General features: G+C 49.1%; 2 protein-coding genes across 3 annotated transcripts; one reads left to right on the top strand and one right to left on the bottom strand.

The window, feature by feature from the left end:
* Positions 1-6,412: 6,412 nt before the first annotated feature.
* On the top strand, positions 6,413-10,999 carry NEFL (neurofilament light chain). Of its 2 annotated transcripts, none has more exons than XM_074928695.1 (4): positions 6,413-7,494; positions 8,021-8,145; positions 9,067-9,386; positions 10,426-10,999. In XM_074928695.1, exons 1-4 carry the CDS (start codon positions 6,439-6,441, stop codon positions 10,602-10,604), a joined length of 1,680 nt encoding a protein of 559 aa, XP_074784796.1. In that variant the 5' UTR covers positions 6,413-6,438; the 3' UTR covers positions 10,605-10,999. The 2 variants fall into 2 exon arrangements, with proteins under 2 accessions (XP_074784796.1, XP_074784797.1); XM_074928696.1 differs by having other exon boundaries at positions 9,067-9,317.
* Positions 11,000-17,187: 6,188 nt separating this feature from the next.
* Positions 17,188-21,399, bottom strand: NEFM (neurofilament medium chain). Its single transcript, XM_074928564.1, has 3 exons — positions 20,308-21,399; positions 19,766-19,890; positions 17,188-18,548 (listed from the first exon to the last, which is right to left on the bottom strand). Exons 1-3 carry the CDS (start codon positions 21,367-21,369, stop codon positions 17,228-17,230), a joined length of 2,508 nt encoding a protein of 835 aa, XP_074784665.1. The 5' UTR covers positions 21,370-21,399; the 3' UTR covers positions 17,188-17,227.
* Between the last annotated feature and the right edge of the window lie 1,903 nt (positions 21,400-23,302).

Here is a 23,302-nt window from a genome sequence, read left to right on the forward strand (position 1 = left end):
AGAGGTTATAAAAGCCAGCAAGGTGAACAGACAGACATCGATTGTCCTGCTTTCTTCCAACCCCAGCATGCCACTGCGGTGAGACACCCACACCATACGCCTACCGGCTGCTCTATGATGTACCATCACATCCAACTCGCTGATTCCAATCTTGCATAATCCAGTGTAAACTGGATGTTACAACCATTAAGACCGATGAATTAATACTAATGAATACAGTGTAAAAACTGTGTTCTATAACGCACCAAATTATGGAGGGGTGGAGGGGGAAGGAATCTCTGTTGCAACTCATCAGAGGTCGATTCAGCTGAGAACAGTCACAATTATTCTTTTGCATTTTACGGCTTCATAAAATACCATTTTTTGGGTGACAGCTTTCAGACAGGTAAGATCACTCACAAGGACACAGAAGGAACAGGTGAAGCTCAGATCATCAGGTAGCCTTAAGCAAGAGGACTTCAGCAAAGCCTACAGCCCAGTGCCAACTTACTACAAGCTTCTGATGTAGCCCTCAGCCTCCTGAGTCTCCTTGCTTTTAACGCTGGCTGAAAACCCACCCAGAGCAATGAGGCTTTGCAAATGAGTAAATGATCTCTTTCCAAACGAGCTGAGTGGGCTTTTTTCAAACCACTTACATTGCTCTGCAGCTGGCAAGGTAGGGGAGTTTTATTTGTCCAAGAACCTTTTTGTTTAGTTTAATTGCTTGGAATGAAACAAGCAGAACAACTGTTTAGAGTTGGGAGTTAAGAACTAACCCCTGAAACTGCAAGGAGGAATCTGCCATCAGATTTTGTGGCCTAGTTTGGAGTCCTGATCTGAAGAGTAAACAAAGCTAATGAATCTTCTAATTAAGCATTCATTGATAGAGTTCAGAGGAAAGAAGTGGCTGGCTGTTTCCTCTAGCTCTTGTAATCAAGAGACAGAACAAACTCAAAGTGAGCAAATTAATGTTACTGTGCACAGCAAACCAGAATTGGTGTGAGCGACAATAAAATAATGAAAGCTGCTCAGGCACTTACTATATATGGCACAAACAAAGCAAATAGCTGTTCAAAAGCAATAAATTAAATACTTATCAGCATTTCTTCTGTGCCTTCCAGATACTGTATTTCAGTCCTTGCAGACAAAATTCTGCATGGGCTTTGACAATTCATGTTAGTGTTGTCTCATATTAAAAGGGCTGTTTGGAATACAGGAAGCAGACTTCCTAAAATGTAAGATTCGTTCCAATTCATAAAAGAAAAATGCAGCAGGATTAAGATAATCAAAGTAGCACAGAGCATTTTCATTTGCACATTTCACTTGAACTCATTCAGAGATTCTGGTATAATTTTAGACATATACATAAGATCTGGGTTCCTAACTTCAGGACAAAGGAAAGAAAAGGGGACCCATTACTCCTGCTTGTGATTTTCAAAATATTCCCCTGAGAGGTGACATGCAACAGCAGTATAGGTGACTTCCCCTGATATTAGTGACATAAACAACACTTTTCAAGCGTGTTCTGCACAGGGTCAAAACTTCAAACCAGCCCAGGCAGATGTAGAAATTTTAGCACACGTGAGAATAAACCCCAAAGAAATGTCTTCAAGGTTTCCCCTCCCCTCCTAGAAGTTTTAAAGAAAGAAGTAGCTATAAACACAGAAAGCATCGTAGGGCGACTTCAGAATCCTAAACCAGACTTTTTTTCAGATGTAGTTCCCAGAGGTTTCAGTGAGAATTCTCTTTTTCAGTTTTTGCAACACACCTCTCTGTGGTAAGATCGGTCAGAGGACCTGCAGGGACAGCGTGGCCGTAGGCACGCGTTACTGCGTTCCCGTAGCACTAAACACTGGCACAAAGTGCTGACTGCTACAATGGACCCGTTCCAGCTCCCCCCTTTCTCCTTCAGAACTGCTCGGATCAATCTTATCAATAAAAATAAATCAATCCATAAAACATGGTGCCACTGAACGCCAATATGTTGATTTTTGAATTTGCAGTAAATTTATGAGCAGTTACAGAACACTGGGAAAGGAAATTGCTTAATCATACTTTACTATGTATGGTATCTCTCAGCTGCCTGTTTTGTGAGGATAGGTACCATGCTCTTACCATCTCATTTTACACATTTTATAAAAAAATATAATGTTGCACAACACATCAGAGTTACGTAACATTTTCACCAGTGGGAGTGCCCTACTCCCCACTCTCTCAGAGCTGTGCCCTTATGAAGTAGGAACAATAGTTAAAAAAAAAGTACAAACAATGCTTTTACTTCTCTGACTTAGGATTACTCCATTTCTGTGCAAGTTCAAACTAAGCAGGCACAGCTCTTTTTATGCTTCTGAAATAAGACTAGGAGCAGACAATGCAGATTTCTCCCTGCCACCCGCCTCAACCCCAAATGTACCTGTTACACTTTCTTCTGGGAAAACCATTCTTTGATTAAAAAAGGCAAACCCCAATCAACTTCAGTGCCCCAGCGTTTTGCAGCACAGGGGAACTTTCACTGATTCTGGTGGCGTTCAAGTAACTTCTTGGCGCCCAGTGAGGCCCAAGCACAGGGCTTAGGCCTGAACTCTTCCTCGAGGAAACACCATTCGCGGATGAGTAAATGGTAATTGTTATAAACTGACCTCCTAAAATTGATTGAGTCAGAGTTTCCAATTTCTTTATTTAGCAAGAGGCAACACGCAGAACAGCGCTGGGCGGCCGGGGAGTCTCCTGCTCCAACAACGGCCCGCACCTCTCAAGGAATTTTGTCTTAATTTTATACTACAAAGCATTGCATATTCATTACACGCCTATACATATACATTACCTAAACCCGCCTACTCCCGCTTCCTATGGAAATTAGCTTATCGGTCCTTTACGCTTGCGCAGATGCTGCTGAAAACTACGGGCCGGGGTCTTCAAATCATGGGCGGTGGTCTTCGGGAGGAAGGCCGTAGGTCCTCCTCACAGTGTACTTTTCACCCTTCGCCTGGAATGTGATGATTTTACAAGCTTGCAGTGCTCTCATCGGTCTAGGCTCATTGCTGGTCTGGAGTAAGGAGATTTATGGACGTCCCTGTTCATGCTTTATCAAGTACAGACACTTCTTTCTCTTGTTGCCCCCCCTTCCCCCTTTCTTTCACTCTTTTACACAATATCCTTTTATCGTGTTAGTTCAGTTAAGCACTTGCTGTTAGTTCTATACAACGTGCAAGAGTTCCTATGACAGTTCACCTTTCCGTTGTCTTTGCCCTGATTCTGATGAACAGTGTACCATCCATCACAGTAATTACATAATATGTAGCAGAGGAAAATTATGAACAGGAACGTAGTGTCATGGAGTTGCCTGCTTTTGCCTAAGCAGCAGTAGCACGTGACTGCACAGCTGCCATTTTATCACGTCACTAGTGGTATTTCTGTTATCATCCGTGATGAGAATTTGCATTATTCAGGTCAGCCAACCTAGGGGAGTTTTGCAAGGGGTGAACCTGGCCTTGGGATTCTTGTACCTCAAGTTTGTGTTGGATGAAATCCCGATACTCACACCTAACAAAACCAGCAGGAGCACGGCTTTAGCTTCAGCAGATGGGACGGGGCACGATGCTGAGCTGCTGGGTGACTCAGCCCATCTCCAGTCTCAAACAACGATGAGACAAACAGCACAGACCATTTCATTGTAATTGGAAGCCAGTCTTTATCCTGTTCCTCTGTTCACTGCTACTTCAACGATGTTTCTAATAATATATCAAGAGGCTAGATTATACGCTGCATTATGGCACAAAGCAACAAAAGGGAGACAAAGGGAATGGGGAAATCGGAGTCAGTGCTACCCTGTACCTGGAAATAAATAATTCCAAAGCAGGATGCCCTCAGTAGTAGCTTTCTTTTCCTTATAGTAGCAAAGCTTCATCCTTACCTCTGAGTCACACTGAAACCCAACACTGCAGGGCTGTCTGCAGACACACTTCCCCATCTTCCTGGCACACACCGCTGGCAGAGTGGAAGGGGTTTTCCACTCATTCTCCCTCTCTAAAAAAAATATGAGAAAGAATATTAACAGCCTACCATTACAAAGCTTATTTTCCTGGGATACAAAGTTATTTTTAGAAGCTGAGGTACATTCATTTATTAATACATGGCATAATAAATGATACCATTAATAATTAAATCTTATGCTCACATTGAATGGAGGGGAGATTAGCATAAATCCACTGGCTTGAAACAAGGTATGCCAGTTTGCAGTAGCTGAGTATCCCAGAAGAATTTGTGTTTAGAAGGTCACTGAATCTCTGACCAAGCCTGCTGGGAAGCTTTCCATCTGCTACGACGTCTTCCCTGGGTGCTCTGCAAGCTACCTCTTTTGGGCCAAAGCCAAACCCAATCTCTGTTAAAGCTAAAATGTATTAGTGCATAAAACTATACCTGAGCTGTTGTACTTCGCTTACTCAATGTCTGAATAATGAAGAGCTGTTCTAACATGCATGAATGCAACGGCTACGGAAATTTAAATCACAAATTTTGATTAAAATTTTGAGTAGAAGCCTCACTTGCAGTGCTTGGAAATTGGGAGCAATTCTGTTGATCTTCGTGGGGACACTTCAGATTTGCAAAATAACATCTCTCATCAGCTCTACTGTGATGAGGTGACGCACGAGCCTTTACTAGCTCTTAGTACAGTTCATTCCATCTAGCATGAGCTCAGATGGGAAGAAACTGTAGTTTTGTACCTCTGAAAGGCTGCTGCCCTTCACAGCTTAAGACCCCTCATAGTCAAGTACCCTAAAACCTATGGAAATACTACGGATACCACACACAGGAAACGTTCTGTTTGAGGTTGCTAGAAGATAGTAGGAAACATGATTAAATCAACCTGGCTCTACCTTTCGTAGATGACTGGTATTAAGCAAACACCTCTTTGTGCCAGAAATACTTAACTACCATTGCAATTAGTGACAGATTATGTATATTACTAAATCTTTCCCCTTTAAGAAGCAACCAAAGATTTCAGTGGTATCTCTCTCCTAATAAACGTCCCCCAACCCACACCTACGTTTACTCCTTCCTCAAGAAAACTTTGCTTTGTAATATATTTGCCCTTTTGACTCAGACAAACTATCATTGCCTTTCTGAGCACCCAGTGAAGTCTGTGCCCAATATATTCCTCATTTACTTCTCATGAATCTCTACTACCGTTTTGTTTTGATCAACCAGTGGCTAATAATCTGGCTCAGAGGTAGCTCTCAAATTTTAGTCTCAGCGTTAGCCAGATGGGGTAAGGATACTCAGTCCCCACGGTGCAAGTTTCAGACAGACTTGCCTCTAGAGAATCTCAAGGCACAGAGGGAGCAAGGCTCAGTAACTAGAGGTTGATGTATTCTGCTAGGACTGCAAACCATGCTCCGTATTTGATTTTTCATTTGTGTAACTACCTGGTTATTAGGAACCGCTTGTAACAGAGGACACGGCAAGGACTGCAGGAGCTCCAAGAGCGCACACGCCTTGTGAAAACTGCAAACTGAAGGAAAAAAATCCGCCATTTCTCCATGGGGTATGGGGGTTTGGGGTGCAGCGAGGGCTGTGTGCACCCCAGCCCCGCACCGGGCCTCCCAAAGGCCCTGGCCCCAACGCGGGGTTCGTAACAGCCCCCCGAGGGCTCCTGCCAGGGCAGCCTGTGGGAAGGGGAGGCCGAAGGCTGAGGGGGGCAGCGCTGGGCCTGAGGGGGGGACACAGCGCTGGGCCTGGGGGGGGACAGCGCTGGGCCTGAGGGGGGGACACAGCGCTGGGCCTGAGGGGGGGGACACAGCGCTGGGCCTGGGTGGGGGGGACACAGCGCTGGGCCTGAGGGGGGGGACACAGCGCTGGGCCTGGGGGGGGGGGACACAGCGCTGGGCCTGAGGGGGGGGACACAGCGCTGGGCCTGAGGGGGGGACACAGCGCTGGGCCTGGGGGGGGGACACAGCGCTGGGCCTGAGGGGGGGGACACAGCGCTGGGCCTGGGGGGGGGGGACACAGCGCTGGGCCTGAGGGGGGGGACACAGCGCTGGGCCTGAGGGGGGGACACAGCGCTGGGCCTGAGGGGGGGACACAGCGCTGGGCCTGGGGGGGGGACACAGCGCTGGGCCTGGGGGGGGGGACACAGCGCTGGGCCTGGGGGGGGGACACAGCGCTGGGCCTGAGGGGCGAGGCGGTCCCGGAGGAACCCGAGAGAGGCCCCAGGCGGGCCCGAGCCCGGGTAAATCCCCGGAGAGCACCAAGCGGCCCCGCCGCAGCCCCCCCGCGCCCGCGGCGAGGCGCGGAGCGGCGTTACGCGAGGCGCGGAGCGGGCCGTCCCTCAGCGCGGCAGCGCTCCGCCCCGGCCCCTCCCGGCGGCCGCTCCCGCCTTCCCTCCCTCCCTTCCCGCCGATAAATAGGGGCGGTCGGGCAGCTCCGTTCCGCAGAGCCGCCGCCGTCCCGCCCGCAGCCATGAGCTCGTACGGCTACGACCCGTTCTTCCCCGCCTACAAGCGGCGCTACGCCGAGAGCCCGCGGCTCCACGTCTCGGCGATGCGCAGCGGCGGCGGCGGCTACAGCTCGGCGCGCTCGGCGTACTCCAGCCTCTCGGCGCCCGTCTCCTCCGTGTCGGTGCGGCGCAGCTACGCCGCCTCCAGCGCCTCGGGCTCCCTCCTGCACTCCGTGGACAGCCTCGACCTCAGCCAGGTGGCGGCCATCAGCAACGACCTCAAGTCGATCCGCAGCCAGGAGCGGGCGCAGCTGCAGGACCTCAACGACCGCTTCGCCTGCTTCATCGAGCGGGTGCACGAGCTGGAGCAGCAGAACAAGGTGCTGGAGGCCGAGCTGCTGGTGCTGCGGCAGAAACACGCGGAGCCCTCCCGCTTCCGCGCCCTCTACGAGCAGGAGATCCGCGAGCTGCGCCTGGCCGCCGAGGAGGCGGCGAGCGAGAAGCAGGCGCTGCAGGGCGAGCGGGAGAGCCTGGAGGAGACGCTGCGCGGGCTGCAGGCGCGCTACGAGGAGGAGGTGCTGAGCCGGGAGGACGCGGAGGCGCGGCTGCTGGAGGTGCGCAAGGGCGCGGACGAGGCGGCGCTGGCGCGGGCGGAGCTGGAGAAGCGGGTGGACAGCTTGCTGGACGAGCTGGCCTTCCTCAAGAAGGTGCATGAGGAGGAGCTGGCGGAGCTGCAGGCGCAGATCCAGTACGCGCACCTCTCGGTGGAGATGGACGTGTCGGCCAAGCCCGACCTCTCCGCCGCCCTGCGCGACATCCGCGCCCAGTACGAGAAGCTGGCGGCTCGCAACATGCAGAACGCCGAGGAGTGGTTCCGCAGCCGCTTCACCGTCCTCAGCGAGAGCGCGGCCAAGAACACCGACGCCGTCCGCGCCGCCAAGGACGAGGTGTCCGAGAGCCGCCGGCTCCTCAAGGCCAAGACGCTGGAGATCGAGGCCACCCGCGGCATGAACGAGGCGCTGGAGAAGCAGCTGCAGGAGCTGGAAGAGAAGCAGAGCGCAGACATCTCCGCCCTGCAGGTGCGGGGGGCCGGGGGGGTGGCCTGGAGGGGTTGGGGGGTGGCAACGAGCTCATCCGCAAACCCTGCGGCCGGGGTATGTGGCTGGACCGCGGGGTAGCGCGGGGTGGTCGTGCAGGACGCCGCAGGGTGTGCTGTGTGCTCCATCCTGTCCCTACACCCGCTCAGCCTTAACCACAGCCTCAGAAGGAAGATACCCGTCAGCTAAAACTAGCAAAAGCACACGGAGGTTAAAAGCAAACCGAGGTTCGTGCACGCTTGAGTCCTTGGATAGCAGCAAATCGCGCTCTTGGCATTGAGTAGGGATGGAATGATAAGGTGTAGATACGGGGGGGGGAAAACGGTGTCGAGGAAGGTGAGCTCTGCTGAATGGCCCCTTTTTTGGCTTAGAGGGGAGTTGGAGCTGTTCGTTTTCTCTGTCAGCTAGAGCAAGGTTAAGGTAACGGGACTGGAGAAATGCCATGCGAGGTATTATTGCTAGACATGGGAGAATTAAGAATTTTACGTTGTATTGTTGCTTCCAACAGGATACAATCAACAAATTAGAGAACGAGCTGAGAACCACGAAGAGTGAAATGGCTCGGTACTTGAAGGAATATCAAGATCTGCTCAATGTGAAAATGGCCCTGGACATCGAAATTGCAGCATATAGGTATGATGGGGGGAATGTTTTAGTAAGTCAGAACTTGGATCAGGTTCCCGTTCTTGAAGAGAAAACATTTATCATTCCTTCAGCAGAAATTTTCGTAGATAGCTGTCAGAGTTCAGGTCTTCTCCATTGTCTTGCTGTTGGAAGCAGTGCTTCCAAGGTAAAATATTTGCTTGAAGCAAAATCTTCAGTGCAACAAACTTCAGTGAGTATAATAGCATGTACATGTATGCATATGGAACCCTCAGCTCGGCCACATATGATCTCAGTCCTCCGTCTTTACAGATAAAAATACCTGTTGTGTACTTACAGTGAAGAGATTTTTATCAGTGGAGCTTCCTAATACCAATGGGTCTGCTCTCAAAATCGGAAATCCCTTGCACGCCTTAAAGGACAGGCTTTGTTTTTAACTCACAGAAGCAGTGTCCTGCAAAGCAAATATTTTACAGAAGAATTGCTGCTAGGTAGCTGTTTAATGTTTTGTCCCAGATACTCTTAGAAATTGCGAGTGCTGAAACAGTTTTTCTGAATGCCACAAGGGGGAATATTGAGAAAGCGGCTCTAAATCTTGTCTAATAACTAAACTGAACATCAGATTGTTACATCTGCACTGTTCTCTACCGAAATACAGCTCTAACTTCACCTGCTATAGGAAACTAATCCAAGAGGGGTTTTTGCCCGTTATTTCTTCTAACAAGGAAAAGTATTAATTCACCAGTAATGCACACATCAAGCTTCTAAATTATTGCAAGAAGACAGGGTAACATTGCCACATGGTTATTAATTATGGGCTAGGTTTTGCACTTTTAAGTATGCAGTCTCTAGGGCTTGTGCTGCTCAAAGCATTGTAATAGCTTGGTCTGTGGCTGGATCTGCTGAACACTGCTGCAGCATAACCATTTGTGCTTGTTTTTTTTTTGCTAGGAAACTGCTGGAAGGTGAAGAGACCCGACTCAGTTTCACTAGTGTTGGAAGCATCACCAGTGGCTACACCCAGACTGCCCCGACTTTCGGGAGATCTGCATACAGTGGTCTCCAGTCCAGCTCCTACTTGATGACAACCCGTTCCTTCCCCACGTACTACTCCAGTCACGTCCAGGAAGAGCAGATTGAGATAGAGGAAACAATTGAGGCTGCTAAAGTGGCAGAAGCCAAGGCAGCCCCTGCAGAAGAAGGTGAGGAGGAGGAGAAAGAGGAAGGTGAGGAAGAAGCAGGAGGTGAAGAGGCTGAAGAAGAGGAGGAAGGTACTTACAGTTACTTTCAAATCCCTCTCTTCCATGCTTCACCCTGCTCATATGGGGTAAAACCCAGAAAGCCTGATGAAGTCTAATGATTAGACTGCTCCCATTGTCTGCTCACAGGGGCAAAGGATTGGGGGATTCAGCACACAGCGTTTAAGCAGGAAAGCCTGAATGTTGAATGGAAGTTGGGTAAATGTTCAATATCAGGCAGATTATAGGACTGATGATACTCCCTTGGAAATCACTAGGTGGTTTTCCATTCAAGTTCCCAAAACCAAGAATGATAACGCTTGAAAGGCATGTGATGTTACATTCATATGGCAGCAAGCAGTACTTAAGTACAGACATCCTCAAAAAGAGGAACAAAGACATCCTGAGCTAAATACTAATTCCCAGAGAGTAGCCCATGGTAATGAGAACATCAGCTGATCATCCCCTTCAGTGGACAGCAGTATCTATTGCCTGACATCTAGGTAGTTTTGTTGTTCAAAGTATATGCCACTTCCCTGCTGCCCCATAATTTATTTCCCAAACTCACATTTTAAAGAAAATATAAAAGGAATGTTACCCAGAGTGGCTTTTCCCAACTTGAGTTGCATAGGTTAAATCCTTCAGAGCTAAACCTACCTGAAGTGCATTGGTTACCACTGAACTATTCAGGGAGTTCATTAGTGTAAAGATTAATTACAATGAAATGATGGCTAAAGACCCAATCGGGGAACAATGGCAAGATTCCTTTTTGACCTCAAGTCTTTGGAGAAGGCTTAAAGCACTGAGTCCACAGGCAATATTTATCAAGGCCATGATTTTGAAAATACCTATAAAGCGTTCCAGTCCTGAAATCTAGGACAAGTTGGTTGTGTCGTTCTCTTGTTCTCCCTTGCAAGTCCTAGATCAATCTCCCTTCTTTCATGCAAAATCAGTTGCCAGCCCATCACGTTTAGCTGGCTGTTATCCCAGCAGGTGGGGTTGAAGGGTGCCGTTAAACTGGGGTGAGAAACAGTACATAGGTGTGAAATACTTCTTTTTGTCTTTTTCAAAGGTGCTAAGGAAGAATCTGAAGAAGCCAAAGAGGGTGAGGAAGAGGAAGGAGAAGGGGAAGAAACAGCAGCTGAAGAAGGGGAGGAGGCTCAGGAAACAGCTGAGGAAACTGGTGAGGAGGAGAAGGAAGAGAAAGAAGCAGCAGGAAAGGAAGAGAGCGAAGTGAAGAAGAAGGCTTAATTTTTAGGCAGTCTAGCTTTCTCATCAGGTCAACAGAATAAACGATGATTGACTGAGCTAAAATTGCAGTCTCACATATTTAATTCAGTGACCACTGAGGTTTAAAGTTAATGATTAATGATGTTTCTCTCTGTGCAGAGTATCAGTATGCTTGCAGAGCACCCACTGGCTTGCTCCCTGAATGCCGCATGGTCTACACGTATGAATTCAGGGGTTATGTCTTTCTTGGGTGATCCAGAACCTTAAAATTTAAAACTGGGGGGGGAAAAAAAGAGTCATGGGAATGAAAGTTATCTTTAACTTGTATTTAAAATAATTATGGAAACCTTGGGTGGGTAAAATAATGGAGGCTTCAATAAGTATGTGCAATAAAGCTAGTCAATAAAGAAATGCTTACACAGATTCCTTGTATGTGTCGTGTGTCACCTAAAAGGTTGATAAAGTGGTGTATCCCGCTCATCTTTCAAGCCTGTGTAACAGGATAGAGGGATACTGGTTTCTGTTTCTAGCTGATATGCTTTGGGGACTAATAATTGGACAGAATTTCTCGATGGGGCTGTAAAATTTCACATGGGAAAACGACAACGGTAAAAATACTCTGTGCTGTTTGCTTTGTGATGGGTCTCTTGGGCTGTTGGATACACACAAGGACAAACTCCCTTTTTGCCTCTTGGAAAAAAGAAATTTTCACAAACCGGTACAGAAGCAAAAGCAAACATGGCTGTTGGATACTGGTAGGAAGTTGTGCGATGTCTCACAGATCAGTGCTGAAAGGGAAGAATGACTGGATGTAGCTGAGGTTTGGAGGAATTATTTAAAAGAAAAAAAGGCAAGCTGTGGTGAGGTGTTAGAGGGAAGGATGATGTTGGGGGTGTTCTTTCTGCTAAGTGAGCTGTTTTTCCAGGGTTCTGCCTTAAGTCAGTCCACTATGGAGTGAAGAAGCACATTTTCTTCTGAATGTTTGTCAGAACCTTTCAAAGTTTTGACTGAGCTGAAGACAGGTGTAACCTGTGGTCAGTCACAAACTGGGAACAGCTCAAAGGGTGGCAAAGCCTGGCAACGTCAATGGCCTGTGCTCTGAGCCTAATCAGCTGAAGCTGATGCATAGAATTAAACCTTGTGCTAAGGGCAGGTACTAGACTATTGTTGCAAATCAAAACTTTTAAATAACAGGTTTCCGTGGCTTTAGTTTAAAAGGGGCGTTACATGGCTGCACTAAAACTTCACAGTACCGTTTAGCTGGGTGGATTTTTGCGTAGTATTTTGGGGTTACTTAATTTCGTATGCTGACTTCATGGTATCGGTTGATTTCTGTTGGTTTTCCTTGACGGCTACATTCAGAGAGAAAAAGTGTCTTTAGGGGTGTTCTGAAAGCATCTCCCTTTTCGGTGCCAAAAGTTACAAAGAAGATGATGATGGATGAGGTAAGTACTTAAATATTTCATTCCATAGTCCCAAGAAAAATGGTAGGAAAAAGAACTTTTATAAAATAATTCAGGAAACAGAGCTTGTATGCATATGTAATAATTCCAGTAACTCCTTTTCAGGAAATTATAGTATAATTTCTAAATGCTTAATCCCCCCCCCCACCCTCCTGGAGTTTTTGATGCTTTTGAGCATCAGAAGACAAATTAGTTTTCCCCTTCTTCAGCAACATCTCTTTTAAGACTTTCTTTTCACATTTCCCTGCTGCTTTTAACGGAGATTTTTTTTTGTGTGTGTGTGTATGCAGTCTCTCAAAGCAGATTTTACTTTCTATCACCAGGAAAGCAGCGATGAGGGGCTGGAGACTTGACCATGCTCTTTGCTCAATGCTTTTAAAAGTTATTGATGGGCTTTGCAGGAGACCTTCTCCTTTTGGTACATGATACCCTCAGTCCAAACAGGAGAATGTTGAGTCTAAGAGATGGTGCTTGGAAGCTCACTTAAGTGCTTATCAGAAAATGCTTAGCGTGGCACTTCAGGTGGGAGAGAGGTTTTGCTCCTACAGAGCAAAAAACATGTTACACACCAGATCAGAGCTCATCTCAGCCGTTAAAGCCGGACCACTGTTAAAGAGATTGGCATGCATTAAAACCAGTGCCCCATCCTGCCTTCCTCCAAGCACTCTGAGCTCCTTTGACCTTTTCAATACCTGATTTTGCTTCCTCTTTCACGTCTGCTTTTGCAGATAAACTCCTTCATCCAGTCCTTCGTATCCCTTTCGCTTCTGGGCAGCGTTACAGCTCGCAGCTCTCCAAAGCGTTGAAACCAGGCTGCTGGGGATGCTCTCATACCAGCACGTTAAGAGACAGACAGCAAACGTGTTTCTCCTTGCAGTGTATCTCTGTCCGATCCCTGCTCCTTATGTTATTTTTAATGTATTGCAGCTAGAGGAGAGATTTCTCGACTGCAGGAAACGTGTGAGTCAGAGCCGTGGCAATGAGCTGCAGAGAGGGACCAGTGGCCGTGACCGTCCAGCCTGGTTTGTCACCCCCAGGCCTGCCTTGCTGCTAAGGTAAACTGGTGGGAGGGAGGATGGAAGCGTGTGTTTGCGTGCCGAGATGCTCTCAGGGTTGTGGGGTCCTACTGGCAACACTTGTTTTACCTTTGGAAATCCAGGAGCTCGCTTTGACGCAATGCAGTAAAAGCAGGCAGAGGGAGACACGATAGAAACTTTAACCCAAGTTGCAGCTTCGAATAAAAGCCACGAGTCTGTCCCTGAATTTTCTCTTGCTGTTTGGGCAGACGGGGTCTGGATCAGGCTGAGATGTCATCACAGGGAAGACAAATACAAGGAGGTCCTGATTGCTTCTCTTGAGATACGCATACACACGCACTCCCCTTCCGCTTAGCAAGAGGAAAATTTGTACAGATACAATATCCAGGTTCTAGGAATTTACCTTCTAGTAACTAAGTAATTGGCAATTCATCATCTGCCTGCCTTCCTCGATTAGTTAAGGGTAGTTTAATCCTGGACAGAGAAGGAAGAAAGCCCACGTGTGGGTGGGAAAAGCATAGACCCAGATGCCTGGAGAAAATTCCAGGGCCCCACTCAGCTCCCTGGCAGGTGCAACCTATTTGTGTTTTGTCACACTTCCCAGTTCGTTTCCACCTGAAATTTAGTTCTGGGATGCTGCAAATCCCTGAATCATAGCATCTCCACAAACCGGTACAGTAAAAAAATCCTGGTTTAGGGCCCTCCAGCTCCAGAAGTCACAGGGGTCTCGATAGCCCGCTTCAAATAAGACGCATAAATCTTCAGAGTAACTTCCTTTAATTATTGTTTTTTCCCTTCACGGAGTCTTTCGTACCGATTAATGAACTTCTGTGTCTGAAAGTAATTAATCCCTTCACTGGTTATGCACAGTCTGAAGAAATAATTGGTGTGGAACAGGCAAATAACATACTATTTATGCATCTCTGCCCTGGAATTATGCTATCTTTTGAAATTCTGTGATTGCAGATGTCGGTAGACAAAACCTCTTGGCAACATTAAATGTTAATCGGTTCTTACAGTTTTATAAATATTTAGAAATGTGTTAACCAGTTGCTTATTTCTCTTAGGATTTGATGGAAACATTTGCAGCGGGAAATAAACTAAACTCATAAATTTATTTTGTGTGTTAGAGCAGAAAAAAACCCCAAACAATTCAGTTGTGGGTAATAACTAAAGGCTGCAATATGTTTTGGGTGGAAAAGGGGGGAGGAAATGAGGATATTTTGAAATACATGGTGCCAGTGGGTAGCCCAGGAGGTTGCTTCTCACGCAGGCCATGCAGTGTATTCCCAAAACCACTCAGGAAAATCGAGGTATCCTGGGCCAAAGTGTTGACGCAGCCTCTTTGTACAAGAAACTGCAATCCTGGTTGGACTGCCAATGTGCAGCAGAATCAAAACAACACGAATAATAATCATCTCTAGGTCCTTGTAGCTGCATCCTACCAGAACTGAAAGGAAAGCGTAACAGGAGAAATAACCCATTTGGGATCCCACCTGTACCTGTGTGAGCCCATGGTAACGACGTGTTCTTGAGCCTCCCACTGACATTGAACTTTAATTCACTGTTCAAGGTCACCCTTCTTCATCTCCATGGCTGAAGATGCCCAACTTCCTATGCTGAGGGGTGGTAGCCCACTGGCTTTGCAGTTTGTGGCATTTTAGCAGATTCTAGAACTTACTTGGAAGCACATAAACACAGTATTTTATGTTAAACACCGGTCTCTGGTTTACTTTTGGGTTTTAGTAGTGATGTTCTCTTGATAATTTTGATTAGACCCAAGAGAAAATAGCTTCAATGCCCACAAACCATTGGGCATTTCTATATTTAAGCGTAACTTGGTGCAAACACATGCTGACAAGAGGTTGGACGAGATGATCTTCAAGGTCCTTTCCAAGCCGGTTTGTGATTCTGTGAGGTGAGTGTGACTGGGCTACTTAACTTCTTATTCACAAAGGTAGAGTTGGTTTTTTGTCAGTCACACGTAACTTTCACAAATAAGCTCGCTGCAGAGAAGCTGCCATTTAATTGGCCTCCTCTGCTTTAATTAAACGTCACTCAACCAGCAAGCTGTTGAGCACAGATTTCATTATTGATATCAGCAGGAGAAACATTCATTACTTTGCTACACAAAGACATTCAGATTTATGTGGAAGGCTTATCTGCTGTGGACTTTCTACAATTTCTCCAGTGAAGAACATGCAGAAACCCTTTCAATTAAAAACTACTTGATCCTCAATTATTGATAGGGTAGAGAATTGGAAGGCATATGCAAATCATAGATTTTGATCAGACCCACAATTAGCCAACAGATTTCAGGACAGTCCATGGACTGAACCCAGGCTTAAAAATGATTTGCACTTCTTAGCTAGTTATGGGAGGTAAAGCAGTAGCAGTGTTCTTCATTTTCCCTTTGAAATGTGATAGAAATAAAGTATTAATCCCATAATAAGACCTATTAGTTCTCCAAATTGGGGTTGGGGGCCTCCTCTTTTCCCCTTTGTTTCATTTGTCTCTGTTGTCACCAATCCCATTTGGTGGGATTTTAGAGGGCCCTTTAATTGGCTTTCTTCTTAATGAAGCCAACCTGGATGTGGCAGAAGAGATAGGCCAAGGTTTAGGAGGCCTTTCTACTGGAAATTTTAAAATACATTAGTTTGGTTTTATCTGTCAGTCACACCAGGTATAACCTGAGCCCTACGCAGCCTCAGTTCAGGCTCTGGGTCTCATTTCTACACCTGTTTTGAAAAATGAAAAAAATACATTAAAAATGAGTTAGGAATATTTTTTATATCAGTATCATCTCTGGCAGTGTTTCCTTTTTCCAGGAGTTCATTAGCTCTTGATTCTGGAATTTTGTGTTTAGAGGCAGATTGCACCTCTTGATCATTTGAGGCAAAGAATTGATAAGGATGTTCCCATATAATTAAGGCAGAGGGGAAAAAAAATAATCAAATGCTCCCCCATTTTGATGAACACATGGTGTCTTGGTTGAAATTACTTAATGGGTCTTTGCACACTTAAGTGACAGACTAGTGTCCTAGAAGACATGGTGACCAGGTATGGTTCACAGCCAGGCGATCTTCCCAGGGAAAAAAATCAAGGAATGATCTGGAAATTGACACATCTTTAAGGCTCTCCTTGCACACGGCGATGAGCATGCAGGGAGGAAAATCATCCTTAGAGAAGAGTTTAATGCTTTTACACTTGGTACAAGGAGCGTTGCTGAGGTAAGTGATGTTAGCAGCACAGGGCCGAGAGCCCCTCCCCTTGCTAGCGAAAGCAGCTGCAACCCCTCCAGGCACTGGAATTCAATAGATTCCTCTTTGCTCTAGAAAGAATGGGACATGGATCTTAAGTATTTGCTTAAACCAGCTCAAGGATTTGTGTTACATTACAGGAAATTTGTTCATCGTATCCCCTTCAAACTCATTTTCTAAATGAGGACACCAAGATAAAACTCAAGCAACTTTTCAAGCCATGCAACTTGTACTCCTGTTCAGGACAGAGTATGGAACTTCAGGGAAGGATCCAAGTTGGAAAAAAGAGACATCAGACAAGTCATGTTTTCAGTATTGACCTTTATTGAGCAAGAACTGCTGTGACTTTTACATCAAACAACAAAAGGTTGCATACTGTGCATGTCAACTAGGTTCTCCCATGAGCAAAAAGTCCACCCTAATTGCACCAGTGAGGTAAACATAATTATTTATAAGTAGCTTTTTTTAAGGCTAGGAGAGTTCTGGTTCTCATGAATATTCTATTACTGTTTTCTGTTTGGTTTTGGCTCAGTTGGTTCTTTGCATAATACATCTTAAGTCGTTCCTCAGATATGTCCCTCCAACAGCTCAGGAAATTCAAAAAGCCTCCTTTGCACATTTCATCTCATGCACTATTATTAGTATTATTTTAGATCCCCAAGCTCTGTGGAGGGAGTACATCTTGAGCCTGCATGCATTCCCCCCCCCTCCCCTATATTGCACAAAAAAGTAAAATACTGTGTGTCTGGAGCCTCCATGAGAGAACCCATTCTGCTTTGAAGCCGTCACTCACATGCATTTTGCAGCTGTCATATGGCTTAACCTTTTGCACCGACCCAAGCTCTTTAAATTTTTTTTTTTTTTAGATTTAGCTATGATTTATTTTATTCGGTCTCTTTAATCTCTTTTACTACAGCATGTGAAGTAACTTTCTCCACTTTCTTGGTGGACACTAATTTCTCCTCAAAGCTTTCTTCATGTTCCTCTACCTTCTGAGTGACTGTCACCGACTTCGTGATATATGTGGTTGTACTGTCCCCACCTTCACTAATGATTTTCTCTGCTTTTTTGGTTACTACAATTTTCTCACCTTTATCATCAATTGGGCTCACATCTAGGCCATTGGTGACAACGCCCTTGTCTTCCTCCTCAATCTCCTTCTCTTTGGATTCCTCCTCTTCCTTTTTATCCTCCACCTCACCATTCACTGCAATGTCTTCTTTCCTCGACTCCTTCTCTATCTCTGCGCTAATTTTTGTTACCTTTGTGACAGTGATGGTCTCCTCCACCACAGCCTTTTCATCTTTGACGGGGGAGGCTGGCTTCTCTGGAGAACGGGGCTTCTCCGGAGTCGCTGGCTTTTCTGGGGAGCGGGGTTTTTCGGGGGTTGCTGGCTTTTCCGGGGAGCGGGGCTTCTCCGGGGTCACAGCTTTCTCTGGGGTTGCAGCTTTCTCTGGGGTCACAGCCTTGTCTGGAGAGGTTACCTTTGGTGTCGCTGGCTTCTCCGGAGATGCCGCTTTCTCCTCCTCCTTGGCTGGTTTCTCACCACCTTTCTCCACCTTCTGTTCTTTTCCTGCTTCTGCAGCTGGTTCTTTCTGGACGGCCTTGGCTGGCTCCGCGACAGGGGATTTAGGGGGGGATTTAGGGGGTGACTTTGCGGGAGGTGTTTTGACCTTCTCTACCTTTGCTGCTACTTCTTCAGCTTTGCCCTTGGCCTCAGCTTCTTCCACCTCTTCCTCAGCCTCCTCCCCTTCTTCCTTTTCCTCTATTTCTTCTTTTTCAGAACCTCCTTCTTCTGCTGCGTCAGATTTTGCAGCTTCCTCCTCCTCTGCTTCCTCTTCCTCCTTCTCTTCTTCCTCAGGTGCAGCTGCTTGTTCTGCAGCCGCCTTCTCAGAAACAATTTCTTCCTCTACAGCTGCTTCTGCTTTTTCTTCCTCCTGTTCTTCTTGCTGGGCTTTGGCTGCCATTTCTTCTGCAATAGCTGCTAGGGCATCTTCCATTTCAGACTTTTCATCCTCTACCTTCGTCTCTTCAATGATTTCTTCTACAAACTTATGCTGGACCTTCAGCTTCGGTGGTTCTATTTTTGTTTTCTGAATTTTAGTGGATGCTATTGTGACAGATGGTTGTCTGTGCGTGAATATGGGTCCAGTAATGCTTCCAGAGAAGGCACTGAATCTTGTCTCTTCACCCTCCAGTAGCTTCCTAAGGGAATCAGAAGGAGAAAAAAAAAAAAGAGCATAGAAACCTAACATAAGGGACAGCTATTAGACTATCTATCTCCCTGTCAGCAAGATGAAACCAGTTTGTATGTGGAATATACTGGAGCTGATCAGCATAATCCATCCCTTACAGCCCCAGTTCAGCTTTCCTTGAATCAGCTCTTTTGCAAAATTCATATTCAGCAAAGAGCTTTTAGCTTGGCTTGCAGGTGGCAAGTGTAACACCTTCCGCTGATGGGTGGAAATTCATCCTCAACGCCAAAAACTTCATTGTGGCCTAAGTCAGCACAGAGTAGGGCAAAATGATTAACTTGATAGGATGCGTTGTGACCTTGGCAAAGTGAGAATCTGACACAGCCAAGAGACCCAAATCAAGTATTGTGGCTGAGACATTCAAAGCCAACGAGAGCCTGTGTCCTGGGTCAATAGTCTAGGCACCCCCCCTTCCTTGCACAATTATGAAAACCGAAGAGACTTTTGTTCAGCTGACTTTGGCAGGAAACGCTACCTGTGTGTTTGCCTGAACAGCCTCAGGAATTGAAGCAGATCTGCAGATGGGTTCTTTGGTTTTGCTATTCTTATATTCAAACTCATGTTTTTCATCTAAGCCTGTGACCCAGAAAAATCAGTAGTTCTCTGATAAAGAGTTCTGAAGTGATGCAAAGGAGACTAAAAAAAACCTGCCAGGTGATGGCAATAGCAAGCAGCGTTCCTGCTCCAGATTAGAGTGGCTGCCTTGAAAGGAAAGTTGAGCAAGAAAAGCAAAATTGCTTGTGACAAGCAGCTGAGCACTCCCCACCTGAAACCATGATCAAGCAAGTGCGCTGTCTCTCTCGAGCGATAAAAGGGAATTCAAGTGACAAGCACCGCTTGCATGGCATATACAAAGCCAACAGGAATTAAAAATAAACTCATCTTCTGCCACATCTTTTGCTTTAGTAAACAAGGGCAGAATGCGGCAGCGGGTGCCACTGCACCCAGTCGTGCTGCCCTGTGCCCACGGGGCTGGTCCCTAACGACCTCTAGGTGCTTACTCCACGGTCTGTGTAGATTTTCAGAGGGTTGTAATACTTTAGTCAGGCTCTAATTTTACTTGTTGGCTGCATGCGGGTGTTTCCTATCTGTGGTAAAGCTCCCCAAGCCAGCAGCATCTGCAGCGCTATTAATATTCCAGACGCATCCGCAGTGATCCTACTGTACCTGTATGCAGCAATTTCGATATCCAAGGCCATCTTGACATTGAGGAGGTCCTGGTATTCCCTCAAGTGACGTGCCATTTCCCACTTCGTTCCTCTAAGCTCGTTCTCCAGCTGATGAATCGTGTCCTGCAAGAGACAAAGCAAACCTCTGTGACACAGACACAGGCTTCGCGGGAAAAGTTCCCGGTCGGGACTTTCAGAAACTCTTTCCGCCACCCTGTGAGACGGTGCCAGCATCAGAGCAGGACCCCCCCCGACCCCTCCCAAGCTCCCCGGGGGGGCCTCCCTCGCCATCTCCCTCCCGCTGCAGCCATCGCCTCCGGCTCCCCCGGGGGTGGTACCCGGACACCACTCCCCCCACCCCGGGGGTCCTCCCCGGCATCCCCCTCCCGCTGCAGCCATCACCTCCGGCTCCCCCGGGGGTGGTACCCAGACCCCCCCCCCTCCTCGTTGCCATCCCCCTCCCGCTGCATCCATCGCCTCCAGCTCCCCCGGGGGTGGTACTCGGCCATCCCCCCCACCCCGCGGGGGCCTCCCCGCTACCTGGTAGGTGCTGAGGTCGTTGTTGTGGCGCTCCTCGATGTCGCTGAGCTGCCGCTCCAGCGACTCCTTGGTGCCGCGCACCGACTCCAGCTCGATGCTCTTGGACTGCAGCTGCCGGCGGTACTCGGCGATCTCCTCCTTGGCGGAGCGGATGGCCTCCTTGTTCTGCTCGGCCGCCTCCGTCAGCTTGGCGTAGCGGCACTTGAACCACTCCTCGGCCTGGTGCATGTTGTGGTCGGACTGGCACTCCAGCTGGGCGCGGATCTCCTTCAGCGCCGTGGTGAGGTCGGTCTTCAGGTAGTCCTTCCTCTCCACCGTGGCGTGGGACGCCTGGAGCTGCGCCAGCAGCTCGGCCACCTCCTCCTCGTGGTTGCCCCGCAGGAAGGCCACCTCGTCCTGCAGCGACTGCACCTTCTTGTCCAGCTCCGCCCGCATCAGCGAGGCCTCCTCCATCTCCTTGCGCAGGGCGCGGATGGTGGCCTCCGTCTCGTCGCGCAGCCGCGCCTCATCCTCGAAGCGCTCCCGCAGGCGCTGGATGTCCTCCTCGATGTGCTCCGAGTCCAGCTGGATCTGCGCCTTCTCGTGGCTCACCTGCTCCAGCGCCCCGCGCAACTCCCGCAGCTCCTGCTCGTAGGCATCGCTCAGCTGCGCCCGCCCGGCGTGTTTCTGCCGCAGCGCGGCCAGCTCCGCCTCGATCTCCTTGTTCTGCTGCTCCAGGTAGTGCACCTTCTCGATGTACCCGGCGAAGCGGTCGTTCAGCCCCTGCAGCTGCTCCTTCTCGTTGGAGCGGCTCAGCTTCAGCTCCGCCGCGCCGTTCAGCAGCGAGGACTGGCTCACGTCCAGGCTCTCGGCCGAGCTCAGCACCGTGGAGCCGTAGGCGGCCCGCGGCCCCCCCAGGTTGGGGCGTTTGTAGGAGGAGGACACGGTGCTGCCCGAGCCCCGCGACCAGGACTGGGAGCGGAACCCGCTGGACGGGGAGGCGCTGGCGCGGCTGTAGGTCGCCCGGGTCTCGGTCACCCGGCGGTACGAGGGGTTGCCCAGGGGCTCCATGGTGTAGCTCATGGCGGGGCACTCGGGGGTGGCGGGCGGCGGCGCAGCGCTGCTCCGGCCAACGCCGCCCCCTTATATAGCCCGGCCGGGCGGCGGCGGGGCGGCCCCACACGTGTGCGGGGGGCGGCCCCCCCCGGCCCGGCCCCGGCGCCGCCTCCCCGCTCCGCCTCCCGCCCCTGCCCCGCTGCCCCTCCCTCCCTCCTTCCCTCCCTCCTGGCGGCCTCCAGCCCCTGGTGCCCCCCCATGCCCCTTCCCCGTCCTCTCTTCCCCTCGCTGCCTCCCCCCGCTCCCCCCTTTCTCCCTTCCCACTGCTCCTCCCCCCCCATTCCCCCCCCCCTTGCCCCGCTCCCCCGTTCCCATCTTTCTCCCCCTCGCTCCCCCTTTCCCCTGCTCCTTCCCTCTTGCCCCTGCTCCCTTCTCTCCCCTTCCCTAGGCCGTCACCCGCTTTCTTTTCCTGATGTTTATTTTTTAATTTATTTCACTTATTTATTTTCCTTCTTATTTCATTCTTTTATCTTTTTTTTTCTGTTTTCTTCCTTTAATTCCCTTTCCTTCTTTATTTTACCTCTTTCCTCTCTTTCTTTTTCTCCCTTTTCTCTCTTTCCCCTCTTTTCTCTCTCTCTTTCCCCCTCCCGCAGCGGCCATGGCGGAGCGGAGCGCGGTGCCGGTACCGGGCCGCTGCCGGGGGCGGCGGAGCCCGCAGGGTAGGGCCGGGCCGGTGGCGGGGCCGGGGCCGGGCCGGCGGTGCAGCATCCCGGGCAGCCCCGGGGCGAGCGGGGGGGGGGGGGGGGGGGGGCAGCGGAGGGGCCCCCCAAGGTGCATCCAGACCCCCCCGATCCCCCTGATCCCCCCTTCCCCGGGCGGGGTCTGACATCTGAAGGTCACCGGCGCGGGGGGGGGGGGGGGGGAGCGGGGGGGTTCGCCGGGCGCTTTGCGGCAACCGGAGCTCCCGGCAACGGCTTCGGCTCCGCGGGGTGCGGGGAGGGGGGGGCTGCGGGAGGAGGCGGGGTGCAGCCGTTGCGGTGCTGGAGCAGCCGGGAGGTAAACAAGAGTTTGAAAGACACCCCCCCCACCCCACCCCTGGCATCCAAAATCCTTGATTTTGATTCTTCTTTCCTTCTCTTTCTTCCTCCCCTTTCCTCCCACCCTCACATTTTAATCTAACGCTTGGTGCATCGCTTGGAAATACATTTTCCTTTGAAACCTTGTTTAAAACGCTGTTTGCATGGTACCGTGTACTTTGTAGGGGCTGCGGTACAGGGACTAGCTGCCATCCAGACTTTGAACTCCTCTTGGGTGGGTGACAGCTACATACACAATTGATTAGTGAGCTGCAAAGGAAAAAAAAAACCAAAAAAAAAAAAAACCCCACAAAAAAACCAAACCACCCAACACACACAAAAAACCCCCAAACAAACAAACAAACAAAAAAAACCAACACAAAAAAACCTGCTAGAAAAAGCCCTGCTACAGCTCCGGTTCAAAGCGGAGGGATGCTGAGGGGGGAGGTTTTAACTCCTCCTTCAGAAAGATGCTGAAAAGGGTCCGCCCGTGGTCGGCAGTCTGTGAATTTTTAAGCAGCTGATCTTGTTCCCAGGCAAAATCCTTCCCCCAAAAATTGCCTCCTTGCCTTTAGCCTGGGCCATGAACGATCCCCGGGTTTGCTGCTGCTGTGTCTTCACTGTGGAGAGTTGGGGAAGTCTGAGGGACAGGGTTAAACTTTGCAAAGCACATGGAGCCCCGTCCTGTGCTGGCTCATTAATATGATGCTGTCATAGGACTGCAGCACTGCAGTCCGCGGAGAACCCCGAACCACCCCAGGTATCCGCTGGGCTCGCTTCCCAAACACCGGCAGCTACATCCACCGCTTCCCCTCTCCGGAGTTTTAGATGATAAACGCAGAGAAAAGGTTTTATTATCATCGAAGCAACCACAGGTTCTAAAT

This window comes from Athene noctua, chromosome 28 (assembly GCF_965140245.1).
Source record: "Athene noctua chromosome 28, bAthNoc1.hap1.1, whole genome shotgun sequence".
In the NCBI taxonomy this organism is placed as follows: domain Eukaryota; kingdom Metazoa; phylum Chordata; class Aves; order Strigiformes; family Strigidae; genus Athene; species Athene noctua.